The sequence below is a fragment of the Protopterus annectens genome, chromosome 11.part0 (assembly GCF_019279795.1).
Source record: "Protopterus annectens isolate FY-2018-M chromosome 11.part0, PAN1.0, whole genome shotgun sequence".
NCBI lineage: Eukaryota > Metazoa > Chordata > Ceratodontiformes > Protopteridae > Protopterus > Protopterus annectens.
Window position 1 is genome coordinate 1206494052 of NC_056745.1, and position 16239 is coordinate 1206510290.

General features: G+C 43.5%; 1 protein-coding gene across 3 annotated transcripts in view; it reads right to left on the bottom strand.

Annotated features, from left to right (window-relative positions):
• PPP6R2 (protein phosphatase 6 regulatory subunit 2) overlaps window positions 1–16239 on the bottom strand; it is a 4227669-nt gene that overhangs the window by 658990 nt on the left and 3552440 nt on the right. For all 3 annotated transcript variants that reach the window (XM_044088566.1, XM_044088567.1, XM_044088565.1), the window contains exon 21: window positions 8094–8182. In XM_044088566.1, coding sequence (XP_043944501.1) covers window positions 8094–8182 — 89 coding nt within the window. The remainder of the gene's footprint in view (window positions 1–8093; window positions 8183–16239) is intronic.

The following is a 16239-nucleotide window of genomic DNA, read 5'->3' on the forward strand; positions in this document are numbered from 1 at the left end:
AAGTACTAAAAGTGGGAGACAGCAGAGTGTTTGTGGAGAATGATTACACATTGTACACCAGGCAGAAGAGAAGCAAATTTATTCCGCTATTCAGGGAATGTTATTAGAATACCTTCTGCTACTTTATGAATATACTATTCTGTACGATTATTGTTGTTCTCCTTAAAGGCTTGCATCTGAAATCTCAGTCTCTCCCTGTTACTTGAACTTCCCCCTTGTTTCTTGATCATCTCTTTCCATTTTGAGTTACAGTTTTCTGCTTGTGCTATGTAGAGGAGCCTTAACTGTGTTGCTCTGAAAACCCCCTTCAAATTGGGTAATCCCAATCCATCCTGTTATACTGGAAGAATCAGCTTATCCCACTTGACTCTTGCCGTCTTACCCTGCCAGATAAAATCCTTCAGTTCTTTATTAATTACTATCCACTAAAGGGACTAAAAACATTTTAACTGCTTGTATCTTACTATAAATATACATATAACATAGTGTTCATTTTCTCAATTTTTGTATTATCTTTTGTTTGGTCTCTTCCCACATATCCTTAGTTACCACATCAGTATCATTTAAAATCCATACTCCTAAATACTTCATTTTATCATGTCCCCATAAGTATGGATATTGCTGAATCAATTCGTATGTGGGTACATAATTTACCGCTATTACTTTTGTTTTGACTTCACTAATTTTGTATCCCAAAAAGGTTTGAAACTGTCTCATTATGTTCTATGGCACTGTAATATCCCTTTCTGGCTTTGTCAGGTATAAAATAATGTCATCTACAAATACAGCCACCTTCTCTTGACTACCATACCAATTATATCCTTGAATTTCTGAGTCCCTCACTTTCATTGCCAATGGTTCTAAATATAATGCAAACAACAATGGGGAGAGAGGACACCCCTGCCTATATCCTCTGCTCAAGCAGAGATTATCAGAGAGGACCCCACACACTTTCATTTTCACCTCCGATCTCTCATATATTCTCCTAATCAACCTTATATTTTTTTCAGGGAATGCAAATGCTTTTATTGCTCTGCTCATAATGTCCCAGCTTACTCTGTCAAATGCTTTCTCTGCATCAAGACTTACCAACAACAGTGGTATTTTCTTATATTCTCCTTCCTTCTGGATCATCACTGTTCTGTTAATATTGTCAAATGTTTGCTTCCTCTCCATAAAACCACAGTGATCCATTATCTATCAATTTTGGCATCACTTTTGCCATTCTTTTTGCTATTATTTCATCCTGCTACTAGTGTCAGAAAAAGGCAACTCTTTAGGTGGGGAATCTGAAGAAAATATTTCTTCTGAGTTAGAATCCCCATTCACACGAGTAAAACCTAGAGAATTATAGCGTAAAACCTAATTTCTGTACTTCAGACTGAATCAGAATCGAAGAGAGAAGGAAACCTTTTTCTTTTTAAATGAAGGGAAGAACTAGACTATATTGACTGAAAGGCTTTAAATTAGCCTTCGGCAAAACCCAGCCAATCCTCATTGGCTATCATAGCTGAAAGATACACAGTTGAGGAAAAATGCTTAAGTTTATGTTCCTTTTCCTGATGGTCTTCTGAAAAAGTGCACACAGGTGTACAATCTTTTCCCTGTGATAAAAAGCACTTCCATGTGGTCCTTTAATGGAAGAACATCAGCTCCCTCCACCAATGCTGGCAAGAGTAGTTGACTCTCATCTTCAAGATAGTGATGTGATGTTTGGCCTCTGTAGTTGACCAAATACTTTGAACAGTCTTCCCCTTGAAATGCCCCCCCTTCCCAGAAGGGAAGCATCCATGGTTACTGTGGCCTGGGGTGTCAGTGGACAGAAGGGTCTCCCTTCTGCAACTGATGAAGAGCTTATCCACTTCATTATATGGCTTGCGCATACTTGAGTGAGATGGATTATGGCATGATAGTGATGAAAACTCTGTGACCATTACACCAAAAGAGTCTACTTTACGCTCATGTGGCACATCACCAGTGGAACTAAAGTGATGGTAGAGGCCATCAGACCTAACAAAGAATCAATCTTACTTGTGGAATGGAATACTGAATTACCTAAGAAGCCACCAGTCTTAATGACAGTATTTCTGCTGCTGGAAGTTTGGCAATTTGTTGAGCTGTACTGATCTGACATCCTATGAATTCTAGGTATTGAGGCAGTCTGACCTTCACATTACTGATAGCTACTCCTAATTGATTTGCAAGATGGAGTAGGAATGTGTAATGCTGTAGCAGTAGATCTCTGGAGGTAGAAGTCAGAAGCCAATTGTCTACATATGGGAAGATATGGACCCCCCTTGCAGTCATAGATGAGCTGCTACTGCTGCTATACTCTAGGTGAACACCCGGGGGGGGGCTGTATTAACAAGGAATGGCAGTGCTCTGAATTGGTAATGACTGGCTCCCAGCTGGAAATGAAGAAATCTTTTGGACTGCCTTTGAATCTTTGTATGGTAGAAGGCACACTGAAGATCTAAAGAGCACATCCAATCGTTCTTCGTCAAAGGGGGTAGTATGGACTGTACTATGACCATCCAGAACTTCATCTGTTTGACAAACTGACTTAGGCAGCTGAGGTGCCCTGCCTTCTTTGGAACTAAAAGGAACCTGGAATAGACCCAAAGCAGACAGGCAACCATCCCTGGAGGACTTACCTGCCTCTCTGTCTTTAGTGGTTTACACAGGAGCTACACCATAGGGACAGAGAGAAACAGATAAGCAATCAGAGGACTCTGATAAGGGCACAGCAGAATCACTAATAGAGGGACAAGGCAGAGGGGAGGCTGTAGAAAAAAATGTCTCCATAAAGAACTTTTAGTTTCTTGCAAATCATGGAAGGGAACTCAGGTCCATTAGTCTTCTGAAAAAAACTGACTGATAAGTAGGTAGTGGAGCCTAAGTATCAAGCTCTTTCCCAGGTAAAAATGTACATCTCAACCACCTGAACACTGATCCTAAGTTCTAGACACAAACCCTGACAAAAATATAAAGTTTTCTCATAGAAAATGGAAAGTAGTCTCCAAAAAAATAAAAAATTCTAAGCTTGTTTCCTGCCTTTCCTGTAACTAGTCTAGTCCAGATACAGATTTGTTGTATCCAGGACTGCTGGTAATCTTCTGAGCCCTCCAAGCCTTTCTGTGTTGGAGGGAAACCTTCTAGCTTATCAGTGGGAGTAGTAAGCACTAGGTAGCCCATCTACCACAAGAGAAGTGGTTTCTGGCCCAGAAATTGTAGTTTATTGGCCGTTCGGGCAGTTTTTCCATCTATTTCAACTTTCTGGTTTAAAAGCCCACATTTGCACTTGTTTCCTGCCTTCCCTGTAACTAGTGTAGTCCAGATACAGATTTGCTGTATCCAGGACTGTCTGTAAGCTTCTGAGCCCCCCAAGCCTTTCTGTGCTTATCAGTGGGAGTGGTAAGCAGTAGGTAGACTATCTACCACAAGAGGAGTGGTTTCTGGCCCAAAAATTGTAGCTTATTAGCCGTTTGGGCAGTTTTTTTTCCATCTCTTTCAACTTTCTGGTTTAAAACCCCACATCTGCACTTGTTTCCCGCCTTTCCTGTAACTAATATAGTCCAGATACAGATTTGCTGTATCCAAAACTGTTTGCAAGCTTCTGAGCGGTGCCAAAGTCTGCTCTTCAATTCTTCCCTTTGATCTGCTAGTTCTCTCCTCTTCTGCACTTTTACTAGCTTATTAGTTTAGCACTCTACCAGACTTCTTGTAGCAATTATTGTAGCACACAAAAGTGCTACCAGCACTAAACACTCTACAAGGAAACAGCTCCAGTACTTATTATTAATGCCCACCCCCCAGGCATGTCTAAAGGCCAGTTCCCTGTGCTTTCTCCTATTAACCTGGTGAACCTGGGCATCCTAAGGCAATGTAGCAACTACCTCATGTACACTGACAACCCTCTCCTCTTACCTGCCAACACTCAGACTTGCGAGAGATACACATATATCCAAACTGGAAGCCACGCACTCTCCAGCCAAGACCGGAATAGCTGGTCAACAGGAGAAGGTCAACACTTGGACCACACCACATGGAACACATAGCCCTCCAGAACACACACCAGTGCTGTCTTCAAATAAAAACACAAACCACACACCGACCTTCGCTGAGGCTCTCAATAAAAATCTTCCCAAACAGCAGAGATCTCCAAGGCAGAAACGCACTCAACCACCTCAACACAACACTAATCACGGGACACACAACTCTCCTAAACAGTGTGCCACTTAACCAAAGCCTCTAAGGCAAAACAGCATGCCCAACACACTAGTCATAGGTGACTCGATAGTGAGGCACACTGATGTCCCACTCACTAGGTTGAATAAGGAGAAAGTAACAGTCAGCTGCCTGTCAGGTGCCAGGATATGCCACATAACACATGCACTCAGGTTCCTCAACAACACGTACAAATATGACTCTGTCACTGTACATGTGGGTGTGAATGACCTAAGACGTACCTCCCTGTACGCATACATACACAAATGCATGGATCCCGCCATACCCAATAAAACCATAACGTTCTCCTCAAAAAAATGGAAGCCAATCTGGTGGTCCTCTGCCATAAATAAGCTCTACAACAGAAAGAGGAAACTGATGTGGAATAAGGTGAAGTCCCAAGACTGGAAAAACTCCCTTATCAGCCTCAACAAAAGGTTGAGATCCCACATTAAATCCTCTAAATCTAGCTATGAAAACAGTATTACAGCAGATAGTAAAGACAACCACAAAGCCTTCTATAGTTATGTAAAGAATCTCCACGGCAATACCCAGATTTGCTCTCAGCTACTGCACAATGGTACCTGCTATACCGAGCCAACAGATATTGATAATACACTGGCCGACAGATTCAGTGCCAACTTCACCCCCCACCCCAAGAACCAATCACAATACCAGTAGATTGCCCATGACCCCAATATTACTGCTGCACAAGTTAAAACAGCACTGTCCAAGGCCAAAAATACAGCTTCTATGGGACCTGACAATATCCCCGGCTGTGTTCTACATGAACTACAGAGTGAACTGGCACCTCACCTGTGTGCCCTGTTCAATCACACCTTCACCTCAGGCTTTGTCCCTACCGAATGGTGCACTGCTACAGTCATCCCTCTCCACAAGGGAGGAGCAATTACAGACCCCGGGAACTATCGCCCCATTAGCCTGACGAGTCTGATATGCAAAGCTATGGAACGCATCATCATCATGGACCTAATAAATAAGGATATAGGGAATCTCCAAACTCTGGATCCTATGTTGTTTGGTTTTGTGAAGGGTAGATCACACCTGGTCAACTTTGACTTCTTTGAGTCGGTCAACTTTGACTTCTTTGAGTCGGTCACCAGAGCTGTGGATGAAGGCAAGGTAGTTCATACAGCCTACCATGATCTGGCCAAGGCCTCTGATACCATTCCACACTCCGGAATCATAGACAAACTCACTAAGCTAGGCATCAATCCCTATATCACTAGGTGGGTTGCAAACTGGCTCACAGATAGAACCCACAGTGTGAAAGTAGCTGACTCTAAGTCAGACTGTCGACCAGTCATGAGTGAAGTCCCACAGGGTTCGGTCCTGGGTCCTCTCCTTTGGTATCTACTTCTCAGAAGTCCAGGCCAACACAAAGGGACTCTGGCTGACAAAGTTCACAGACGATTGCAAGTTGGGAGCTATTATTAACTCCCAAACTGATGCTGACATCCTACAGAAGGCAACAATGAGACCAACGACTGGTGCCAGAACCATGGCCTTAAGCTCAATGCCAAAAAATGCATCATCATTCCCCTTAGGAAAAACCCGGTTCCCTAGAATTCCCACATCGATGGTAGTCCACTGAACACAGAGGGTGTTATAAGATATCTGGGAACACAGGTTGACAGCAACCTCTCTTTTGACCACCACATTGCCACTGTGGTCATAAAGTCCTTCTATGTGGCACATCTCATTACTAAGGGTTTTGCATGCAGGAAGAAAGAGGTCATTCTCTCTCTCTCCTCTTCCCTCATTAGGCCAATCATCGAGTACAATGCCCCATTTAGCATGTACCTCACTAGACACCTGCAACAACTGGAGAGGCTGCAAAAGTACCTCACAAAGAGGATTCTAGGCCTTAAACACTTGTCCTATATGGACAGACTCAAAAAATTCCAACTATTCTCTGTCTCATATCGTCTACTTAGAGGTGATCTCTGCTTGACTTACAAAGCCATGTCTGACCCAGCTCTGTTAGAAATGCTACATCTAAAGAAATCCCAATCCCTCCGCACCACACGCTCCAGAGTCCTCAAAGTCATTACCACAATCAACAGAACATGCTGGAGGGACAGGTTCATAACCCAGAGACTGCCAATGGTATGGAATACACTTCCCATACATGTCAAGCAGAGCACCTCACTGGCCCTCTTCAAGAGAAATATTGATGAGTGGATGGGAAAAAGAAAATTCACCCTGGGGATCACTCCAGTGGCTCTACTCGACAGAGGCACTAGGAACTAAGGTCGGGTGACAAGATGCCAGGGTAATCCTAAGGGCTAGGCTTGCAAAGGCTTCAGGGCCATTAGCCTAGTACACACCTATGAATCTATGAACAGGGTACTTTGTGAAGCACTAGCAAAAAGCCAAAACCATGAATCCGCAGCAGAAAGACTTGCTGGATGCTTCAACAGCAAGAAAGTTCTGGGGTTTTGGCACCCATACCACTATCTTTATGCCACTCTCCTTGTACTATTACAGTGGTTAGGATGTGTGGAAGGTGCTCTAAAGCTTTGGAAGATGGCTGGTCTTCCAATCCTTGGCTGGATTTGTCCATTACAGCTTAGGTTAATGCAACAGTGATCTAATTATGAACATCTCAGTTGTTTTAAAACATCACCCTCCAAGGCTGATTTAGATGGAAAAGAGAACACTCTTCTTCTTTAACTTGTCAAAGTGCACTCCTCAAAATTCAAACAGCATGGGACATGGCATGACAAGCACAAGGCTTAATCTGGGTATGAGTAGCCTGGGCACAAACTAGCGATAACAAGGTAGCCTTGGGGAGTGGAGTGGTGTCCAAGCACCATCAGATTTTTCCCTAGCTAAACACTATAGTATCTGCAAGAATGAGCCCTAGAAAAGGCTGAACAATGCGCTGACAACCAGCATTATTTTGTGTGTGTGTGTGGGGGGGGGGGGCACTGGGCATGGGGAATAACAGTCTCCTCTATTCCATTCCATTTAGCAGTGGTGGCTTTTGGGGAGGGGAGCAGATTTCACAATCCACAAAGATACTGCAAACTCTTCAGTGTGGAACTTGTGGAAGTATATTACAAGAGCTGCTATCTTGCTCCAAGTACCCAACTATGCAGGGGAAGAAGTTACCATCCAGGGATTCACCCACAAAGGTGGTTGACTAAGAAGACACCTCCCCAGTTCACCTTGAAACTTTCAGAAATAAAGTATACAAACTCAATTTCTTGCCAGTTAGACAAAGTTCAATGTGTAGGAAGTGGAAGGCACTTTTCAACAGACTTGGAAAGCAAATTATTTGATCAGTGTCCAGCTGTGTCCCACCTTTCCCCGTTCACTATAGATGAAAGCCTGGGTTCATTTTGGAAACCTTTGTGCCAATCCCATGATACTGAAGACCATACAATAATACCATCTTTTCATCTATGAGAAAGGTTTGGAGATAGTCTCTACTTCACCTTTAAGTGGTAAGGTTAAAGACTACATGTGCAACTCTTCTGGTCAGACACCAAACAGAAGCAGTACTAGTATGAGACTTAACTATAATCTGCCGATTTTAAGAACACCTAAAGCATTTTTGTCTCAACTCATAATGAATGCGAAGACTTTTCTCCGACAAGAGTTTGGATCAAGATCCAAACTCTGCGCAGTGCAAAAGAACTGAAGAAAGAAGTGACTGTGCATGCCCTACTACCTAAAGAATGTTATCACAGCATGTGTTCTTATGCCTCTGATCACTGCAGCTAAAGAATAAGAGAATAGTAGAAGAGGCCATTATCATGGTCTGTGCCAGCCAGCAAAACCAGATTATGCCCAAAACATACAATTTCAACACACAAACTATAGAGAGGGTTACTTACAGTTCTTATCCTGACTTTGCTTTGGGTTTCCATCAGATGCGCTGCTTTCAGTATCCACAGGAGAACTACACCGTGGGCCAGACTCTGAACTATAAAAAAATTAATATGAATCAGTGTAAAGCTGTTGTTACATTAAACTGAAAATGGCTGTGGAAAAGTAACATGATGTAATGCTAATATTACCTACTCAAATAGATAATGCGTTACCTATGGTGATATGTAATGTACCATTTCAGTCTAAACCTGGTATCTTACATTCACATCCTTTATATTTATTCAGTTCTTGTATTTGTTCCTTCTGTACCAACCTAGATAAGTAACACCTCTCAAGAACATGTGATGGGTGTTCTATAAGCATTAATAAAAACATAACTGGTTGTAGTTAAGACAATAGCACCTACTGACAATGCCTCACACTTGCATAACCTTTTACAAGGAAGACTAGCACATCCTCAGTATATTAAAAAGTTGTTGAAAAAACAGGATAAAAGCAAAACAGACATCTCCAGCATCTGACATACTTGCAGTGTACAAGAGTACAACTACACTATCCGTTTAAGCTCTATCACACTATTGTCTTCTTCACTCTGTTAAGTGAGAAAGGGGTAAATGTAAATGATCACCAATTCTTTAAGCACACAGCTCTATTTTACATAGAAGAGCATTAATTATTAGTTATGTACTTACCATAACTTGGTATCTGTGTTGTCCTTCTCTCATTCTGCTTCACTGATTGGTTACGGATCCGATCCTTGGATCTGACTCAGCTGCCTTCAACAGAGTTTAGCTTCCAGGCTTGAGCTCCCCCCTTACCCACAGTCCTCTGTCCCTAGCTCTACCTCCTCAGATCGAGTTTGCTGCCTCTAACAGAAGAAGACAGAAAAAAAGAAAAGGAACCAAGGGCTCAACCCGGAATGTAGGTTCCTACAAAAGTTTCTTCAGATCCTCTAAAAATAGACTTTTTAGGAGGGAGATGGCTGGGTGGGAAGGTGAAGCAAAATGAGAGAAGGACAACACAGATAAGTTATGGTAAGTACATAACTAATAAGTCTGATGCTGACCCTCTCATTCTGCTTCACTGATGGGTCAGAGTCCCCAATTACATGATTTCTTTGGTGGCCTCAAAGACGGATATGCTGCAGTACCAAGGAGCCAAAAGATGTCCTACTCGTGGAGATCATGTGCAACTTATAATGGGTCACAAAAGTCTGAGACTTAGACCAAGTTCTGCAGCACAAATATCGTCAATTGGAAGTCTAGATGAAAAAGCCACTGAAGAACCTACAGATCTTGTTGAATGGGCTTTTGGAGTACTAAGCAATTTCAGACCATTTTTGTCATAAAATGCAATTATCCACCTAGCTAATGTCACTTTAGAAACTGCTTGACCTTTATGGTTAGAGGAAAAGGAGGCAAATAGCTGCTCAGATTTTCTGAATTGTTTTGTTATATGTAGAAAGAAACGTAACGGTCTGTGAAGATCCAAGGAGTGTAATATATATTCTCCTTTGTTAGAATAATTCAGAAAAAACACTGGTAAATGAATGCTCTGATTTATTTTAGACTATGTGCCCAACATACAAGACGGTTTAACACATAGGGAAAAACTATCCTTGTAAAAATTATGTATGGAGGCTTAGATGACAGTGCCTGCAACTCAGAAACTCTTCTTGCTGAAGTAATGGCTATGAGAAAGACAGACTTCCAAGACAAAAATTTCAAGTCACAAGCATCAGCCAGTTCAAAGGGTTTTTAGGTCAATGCTTGCAAGATAACAATTAGATCCCACAGAGGAGTGGGGTCTTTGATCGGAGGCCTAAGAAGAAAGACACCTTTGAGAAAAGCTTTACATATTCTGGATGACGCTACAGAACCCGAAGGTAATCCTAAATGAAAATTGGAAATGGCTGCTAGCTGGAACTTAATAGTTGCACAACTGGGTCCCTCTTTAAATATGGTCTCAAGAAATTAAAGAATATAAGCAACACGCATTGGACAATTGTCAATGTGATGATTAACAGCCCACATAGAAAATCTTTTTCACTTGTGTTTATATACCTTTTTGGTGGAAGCCTTCTGGGAAGCTAGAATGATCGCTTTGACAGGTGAGGAAAACCTGGCCCCTCTAGCAATCAAGAGAACTGCAGAAACTAAGTGGTTAACTTGAGTGTGCCAGGATCCGGGTGGAGTCCTAGTGTAGGGTGATAAAGGAGGTCTGGTTTGGGTTCCAGTATCCATGGAGGATATCTTAGGTGAGACCAGAGATAGGAGAACCAGATCTGATGAGGCGAAAATGGGGCAATGAGGATCACAGTACTCTTCAAACGTTTGGCTTTCTGAAGAATTTTGGAATCAGTGGAAGAGGAGGGGAAGCATAAAGAAGACCGGGGGGGGGGCAATCGTGGACTACAGTGTCTCTCAGGGATCACAGTGAAGTAACTGCTGCACTTGTTACTGTGCGGGGATGCAAAGAGACAGCAGCAGGGAAGACCCCATCAGTTAAATATCTTGTTCGTTACTAACTGAGGGAAGCTCGTGTGGCATCAGAATGGACCTGTTGAGCCTGTCCGCCAACACACTGGACTTCCCTGGTACATGTGTTGCAAGTAGAAAGTGGTGTGAAGAAATCACCCATTCCAAAACTCTCATGGCCTCTCTGCATAGTGAGTATCAACAGTTTCCTCCTTGCTTGTTGATATACCATATCATGTTGTTGGTGTGAATCACAACATTTCTCAGAAGTAGGATGTCCTGAAAGACTTGCAACGATAGGAGGACAGCCCTCATTTCTAGGACATTTATATGCAATCTCGTCTCTAGGGGAGTCCACGTGCCCTGGACCATCTTCCCCTCAAAATGTCCCCCACTCCTTAGATAGGAAGCATCCATGGTCACTGTGGTTATTGGGAGGGGAAAGAATAAACGGTCTGCCTACTGAAAGGTCAGATCAAAGCCACCACACTAAATGGCTTCTGCAAACACTGGTCAGTCTGATAGGAACAGATAGGGGTTGATGCAGAACTGACCACTGAACTACTAGTGTCCACTGTAGAATGTGCATATAGTATCTGGCTAGAGGTACTAGAATTATGACAGCTGCCATAGATCCCAGGGCACATAAAATTAATCTGGCAGGAGGAGTTGGATGAGATAATATAGCTTGTACCTGAAGAGTCAAAGTGTTGATGTGATGTTGGAGCAAGGCAGCTACTTGTGTAACTGTGTTCAACTGAGTCCCAATGAATTCCAAGGTTTGAAAAGGCAATGGCTGTGGACTTGTCTGAGTTTATGGTGATGCCTAGTTCATGGGAAATCCAACATAGATAGTCTCTGGCCTGAGAAAGTTGATGGGTTGGGGCAGTTAGGAGCTAATATTCTAGATATGGGAATGCCTGAAACCCTTGCAGTTGTACATGAGCTGTGACCACTGCTATGCATTTGGTAAACACCCGAGGGACTGTGGTGAATCCAAAGGGCAGGGCTCAGAATTGGAAGTGACTGGCTCCCATGCGAAAGGTCATTTGACTTATGGAGCGACTTGCTATTTTTATGTGATAGTACACATCCTTTAAAGTCCACAGAGCACATCTGATCATCTTTCCTTAGTAAGGGAAGGATGGAGCGAACCGTAACTATCCGGAAATTCTCTTTCTTTACGTATAAACTGAGCTTGCTTAAGTCCAGGATAGGCCTTAGGTCCCCTGTTTTCTTTTCATTAAAAAGAAACAGGAGTAAGTTCTGGATCCTCTCTGCTCGGTAGGGACCTCTTGGATGACTCTCTTTTGCAGTAACTTTTTGATCTCAGGGACTGCCAACTCCATCTGACTGGGTGAAACATCGAGGAGCTTCTTTTGAAACTTTGGAGGGGGAGAGAAAAGGAATTATTTATTTATTTAACATTTGTTTACCAGGAAAGTCCAACTTAGAACAAAGCCAATTTTCAGCAGAGGCCCAGGGAGAAATGCTCCAGACGCATGTCTTTGTAATGTGGGAAGAAACCGAAGCACCCGGAGAAATCCCACACCAATGCAGGGAGGACATGCAGACTCCACACAGAAGGCACCCCAGCCAAGAATTGAACCAGAGAACCTCTTGCTGTGATACGACAACGCTACCAATGCACCACTGCGCCATCAGCTGGGAATGGATATTATACTTTGCGCCCAAGCATTTGACGTTATTTGGGCCCAGGTGTCTGGGTGCATGAAAAAACAGCCCCTGACTGCCTCCTGAGTCGGACAGCCAGGCAGCACTTCAGGAGTGCTGAAAGGGCTTGTCAGAAAAGGGTTCCCTAAAGCCTGATTGTGCAGATCCCCTCTGCCTCTTGGGTGGCATCTCCCATTAAAACTTCCTCCTCTATCTCTGGAAGAGTACTCTCCACTTTGATCAGGAAAGGAATCTTGTGATTTTTGGAACCGAGTTTTCTTAGCCCCTCTGATTTCTAGAATAGGTTCACTGAGGGGTGGAAAACTTGATCCACATGGCAGACAAGGTCTTACCCTCTTTCTCGCTGTGGGTCAGGGTGTCCTTCACTGATGGGCCAAACAAAGAGGACCCATCAAAAGCAACATCGACAAAAGATGCCTTAAAGGACTCTGCAAAATCAAAAAGCCTGATCAATGCATGTCTGCTTATCGTAATAATGGTGCCGGCTGCCCTTGAGGATCATTCTGCCAAATGGAAAATGAGCCTCATGGAAGAGTTTGCTAATGAAGTAAGAGTGGTCAGCTTTGAAGAAACTTTATCTAGCTCTTCCTTAGGCAAGCACTCCTTTAAGGACTCAGATAGTTTCTTCACTAGGTCTCTCTGTAGGCGAATAAAATGTGCCAAGTAATTAAGCTCTCTAAGCAAAAAAGTCACAGAGGTGAACGTGCGCTTCCTGAACCCGTCCAGTGCTCTGGACTCCCTGTTCAGTGGGTGGGCAGTCGAGCTCTGCTGTACAAGCTCTTTAGCAGCAGCTGCCACAACCATAGCATAAATGGAAATGCCTTTGCTCCAAAATGATAGGTCCTCTGGGGGAGAAAGAATCTTATTTGGACGTTTTGGCACAGGCTCTATGGTGTCCGGCTCCTTCCAGGCCTGATGGACGACAAGACTCCTCCAAAGAAGGATTTTTGGATGACCAGCCACCTCTTTGTTTGAAGATTTATAAGATGTCTGCAAAAGAGACATTGCCCAGTGGTGATTTGGGTGATCCGTCCCCCTCATCTTAGTCCGTATCCTCAGTGAGGGACTCCATAGGGGAATCCAAGTACCTCCACTTGCACGTCCTCTTCAGTGGGATCGCCTCTGTGGGACATTCAGGTGAGGAGTTGGTAGATGAAGGGGCCACCTCAGGTGGAAAAGTTTGGAGGTCATTAGAGGCGGGCTGACCTTGAACAGAAATGGAAGGTGGAAGGCCTAGATCTGATGCAGGAACATGGGGAGGAGCAGAAGTCAAAGGGTCTGGAGCTCTGTCCGCAGAGAAAGCCTTTTCTAAAACTCAGAAAGCTGAAGGCCTCAGGGACACCCTCCTCCACTCCCTCAGAGCCGAAGCCACTGAGAAAGAAGGAAGGAGAACCCTAGAGCCCCAGCTCTCCAATAAAACTGGACCTGCACTGTCGAAAGGCGAAGCTCCAAGGGGGAAGGAAAGATCGGACAAAACTGGTGCTGAACCTCACCTCTCGGATCCGGCCGTGACATCACAGACCGAGGACTCACTCTGATCCGAGGATCTCAGAGCAGAGTTAGTCATGGTCATGGTTGGTGTCGAGGAAGTAATGGTCCTCTGATCTGACCCCAAATCCCTTGGTAGACTGCTGTCCTGGGGCTCCGAGACTATACGGATCAGAGAAGAAAGAAAAGAAGTGTTAGGGACACTCTCAGATTCACGAGGGGACAGAGCTTGAAGTACCTCCATCTGGATCTTAGCCTTGATAATGGACCTAACCATTTTGTCCACGTCATCGTACAGGCTCCTAGACGATCTGGAAGAAGCCACATTGGATGGTCTAGAATGTCTAGGTGTCTGCAAAATCTTGGTCGGCACCGTGGGAGAAAACGATCTTATGGATCTCCCGGTGAATGAATACTAGATCCCAGATCCGGGAACTTACGGATCTTAGAAAGACGTTGAAAGGTTGGACCCAAACTGGTAGGATCCGTCAAGGAAGACAGTTCGGAAGCAGGCTCACTCAGAGCCGTCAAGTCTACTGGATCCCAGGAAGCAGACATCCTCGGATCCAACTCTTTAGCGATCTTAGTTGGAGGTTCAGAGGACACCCTGGACTCTTTATGGCAGTGCTTTTTTGCCTTGGAGCCCTGTAATTCCTTAAAGGGGTAGTTTGAGCCCCTGAAGAAGAAAGTTGAGCAGGCAGAAGCCTTTTAAAATTAACTTACTTATATGTTCCTAGACTGCCCGAGGATTGAAATCCTCACATATCTTGCAAGGGGAAGCCAAGTGAGCAGCCCCCAAACAATAAACACATCTGTCATGTGCGTCTGAGTATGGGATTTTTCTATCGGGTTCAGTGTACCTCTTAAAACCAATTGGCTTATCCAGGTAGACAGACTACAAAATGCCCTAAGGCAACCAATCCTAAAAAGAAAAGCTATTAGTTATAAAGCTACAAAGTTTTTTTTTTGATTTAAAGAATGGGCCAAGGCCCAAAGAGAAGTACAGTTGCGTACACTTACCATAAATGTATATGTTCAAGTGTATTCACTGTTGCAGTTATTACATTTGGGTTATCTGCCTGCAGGTAGCCCTCGGCCGGCCTGAATACCAGAGTCTTGGATTCCTGTGTCGGATGCTGTCTCCTCTTCCATGATGTCAGGTCGTCAGGGGTATAAAACATGCAGCCGACGCCATTACATCAGTTTTTCTTGCCCCAGATGTCAGGTGCCCCCATAATGGGAAGCAATTATATGTTATGTTACACCTCCAACAAAAAGCAAATACACCAGAAAGCTAAAATACACCATACAAGAAGGAAAGGTATCACCAAGAGAAGTCAGGGGGCTGAAGGGAAGGTAACCAGGACTGCAACAGTGAATACACTCAAACATCTACATTTATGGTAAGTGTACACAACTGTACTATGTTCTTCGTGTTTCACTGTTACAGTCATTACATTTGGGTTGATTCCCAAATCTAAGGAAGAGGGGAGGAAGTTATAGAGAGCATTAGGGGCAGCTATTAAGCCCTGCAAAACTGCAGTGGCAAAACCATCTCTGGATTTAGACAAAATAGGCATGTGGTAATGCTTGGTGAAGGTATGTACAGACCCCCAGGTAGCAGCTTCTAGGATGTCCCTGGTAGGGACTCCTCTGAGAAAGGCTGTAGAGGTAGATGCAGCCCTGGTGGAATGTGATCTAATCCCCTGTGGGGTAGGTTTTCCATGGTGCTTATAGCATAAATGAATGCAATGGGCTATCCATTTAGAAATGGTTTGCTTAGAAATGGCTTTCCCCTTTGCCTCTGCAGCAAAGCCAACTAGCAGCTGTTCAGAATTTCTGAGAGGCTTAGTCCTGTCCAAATAAAATCTAAGTTGTCTGTGCACGTCCAAAGAGTGCAGTATTCTCTTTCCTTTGTTTTATGGATTAGGGAAAAAAGTAGGCAAATGAATGGACTGATTTAGGGCCACACTAGACACCACCTTGGGCATAAAGTAAGGATTGGTCCTGAGGGAAATCCTGTCTGCATGGAAGATAATGAAGGGCTCCACTGCCATAAGGGCCTGTAATTCAGACACAATGTTTTTATTCATGTGTTTTACATCGATATGGTCGTATATTAAGGGTATTTTAAAAGTGGTTTGCATGTAATGAGATTATATATAGCATAGCTTTTTTAATTTGAAAATGCATTTTGTAAATGTGAATTACATTGGTTAATTGAATTAATTTACTGGATTTTAATTATTTAATTGTATTGAGATTTGAGGGTATTTAAGGGCTGGGTTGATGTTTTATGTTTGTTCTGAGGAAGTCCCTAAGGATAGGGAAGAAAGCGCTCAACGTCTTTTTAGTCAATAAACCTGTGTTTGGTATTTGGTTTCCTGGCGTCATATGTACAAGTTGGTTAGTGGAGTTGTTCCGAAGTTGGTCTGTTTGCCATGGAGGGATCCAGTTCGAACACAGATGTCTTGGCTTTACTTCAACAAAT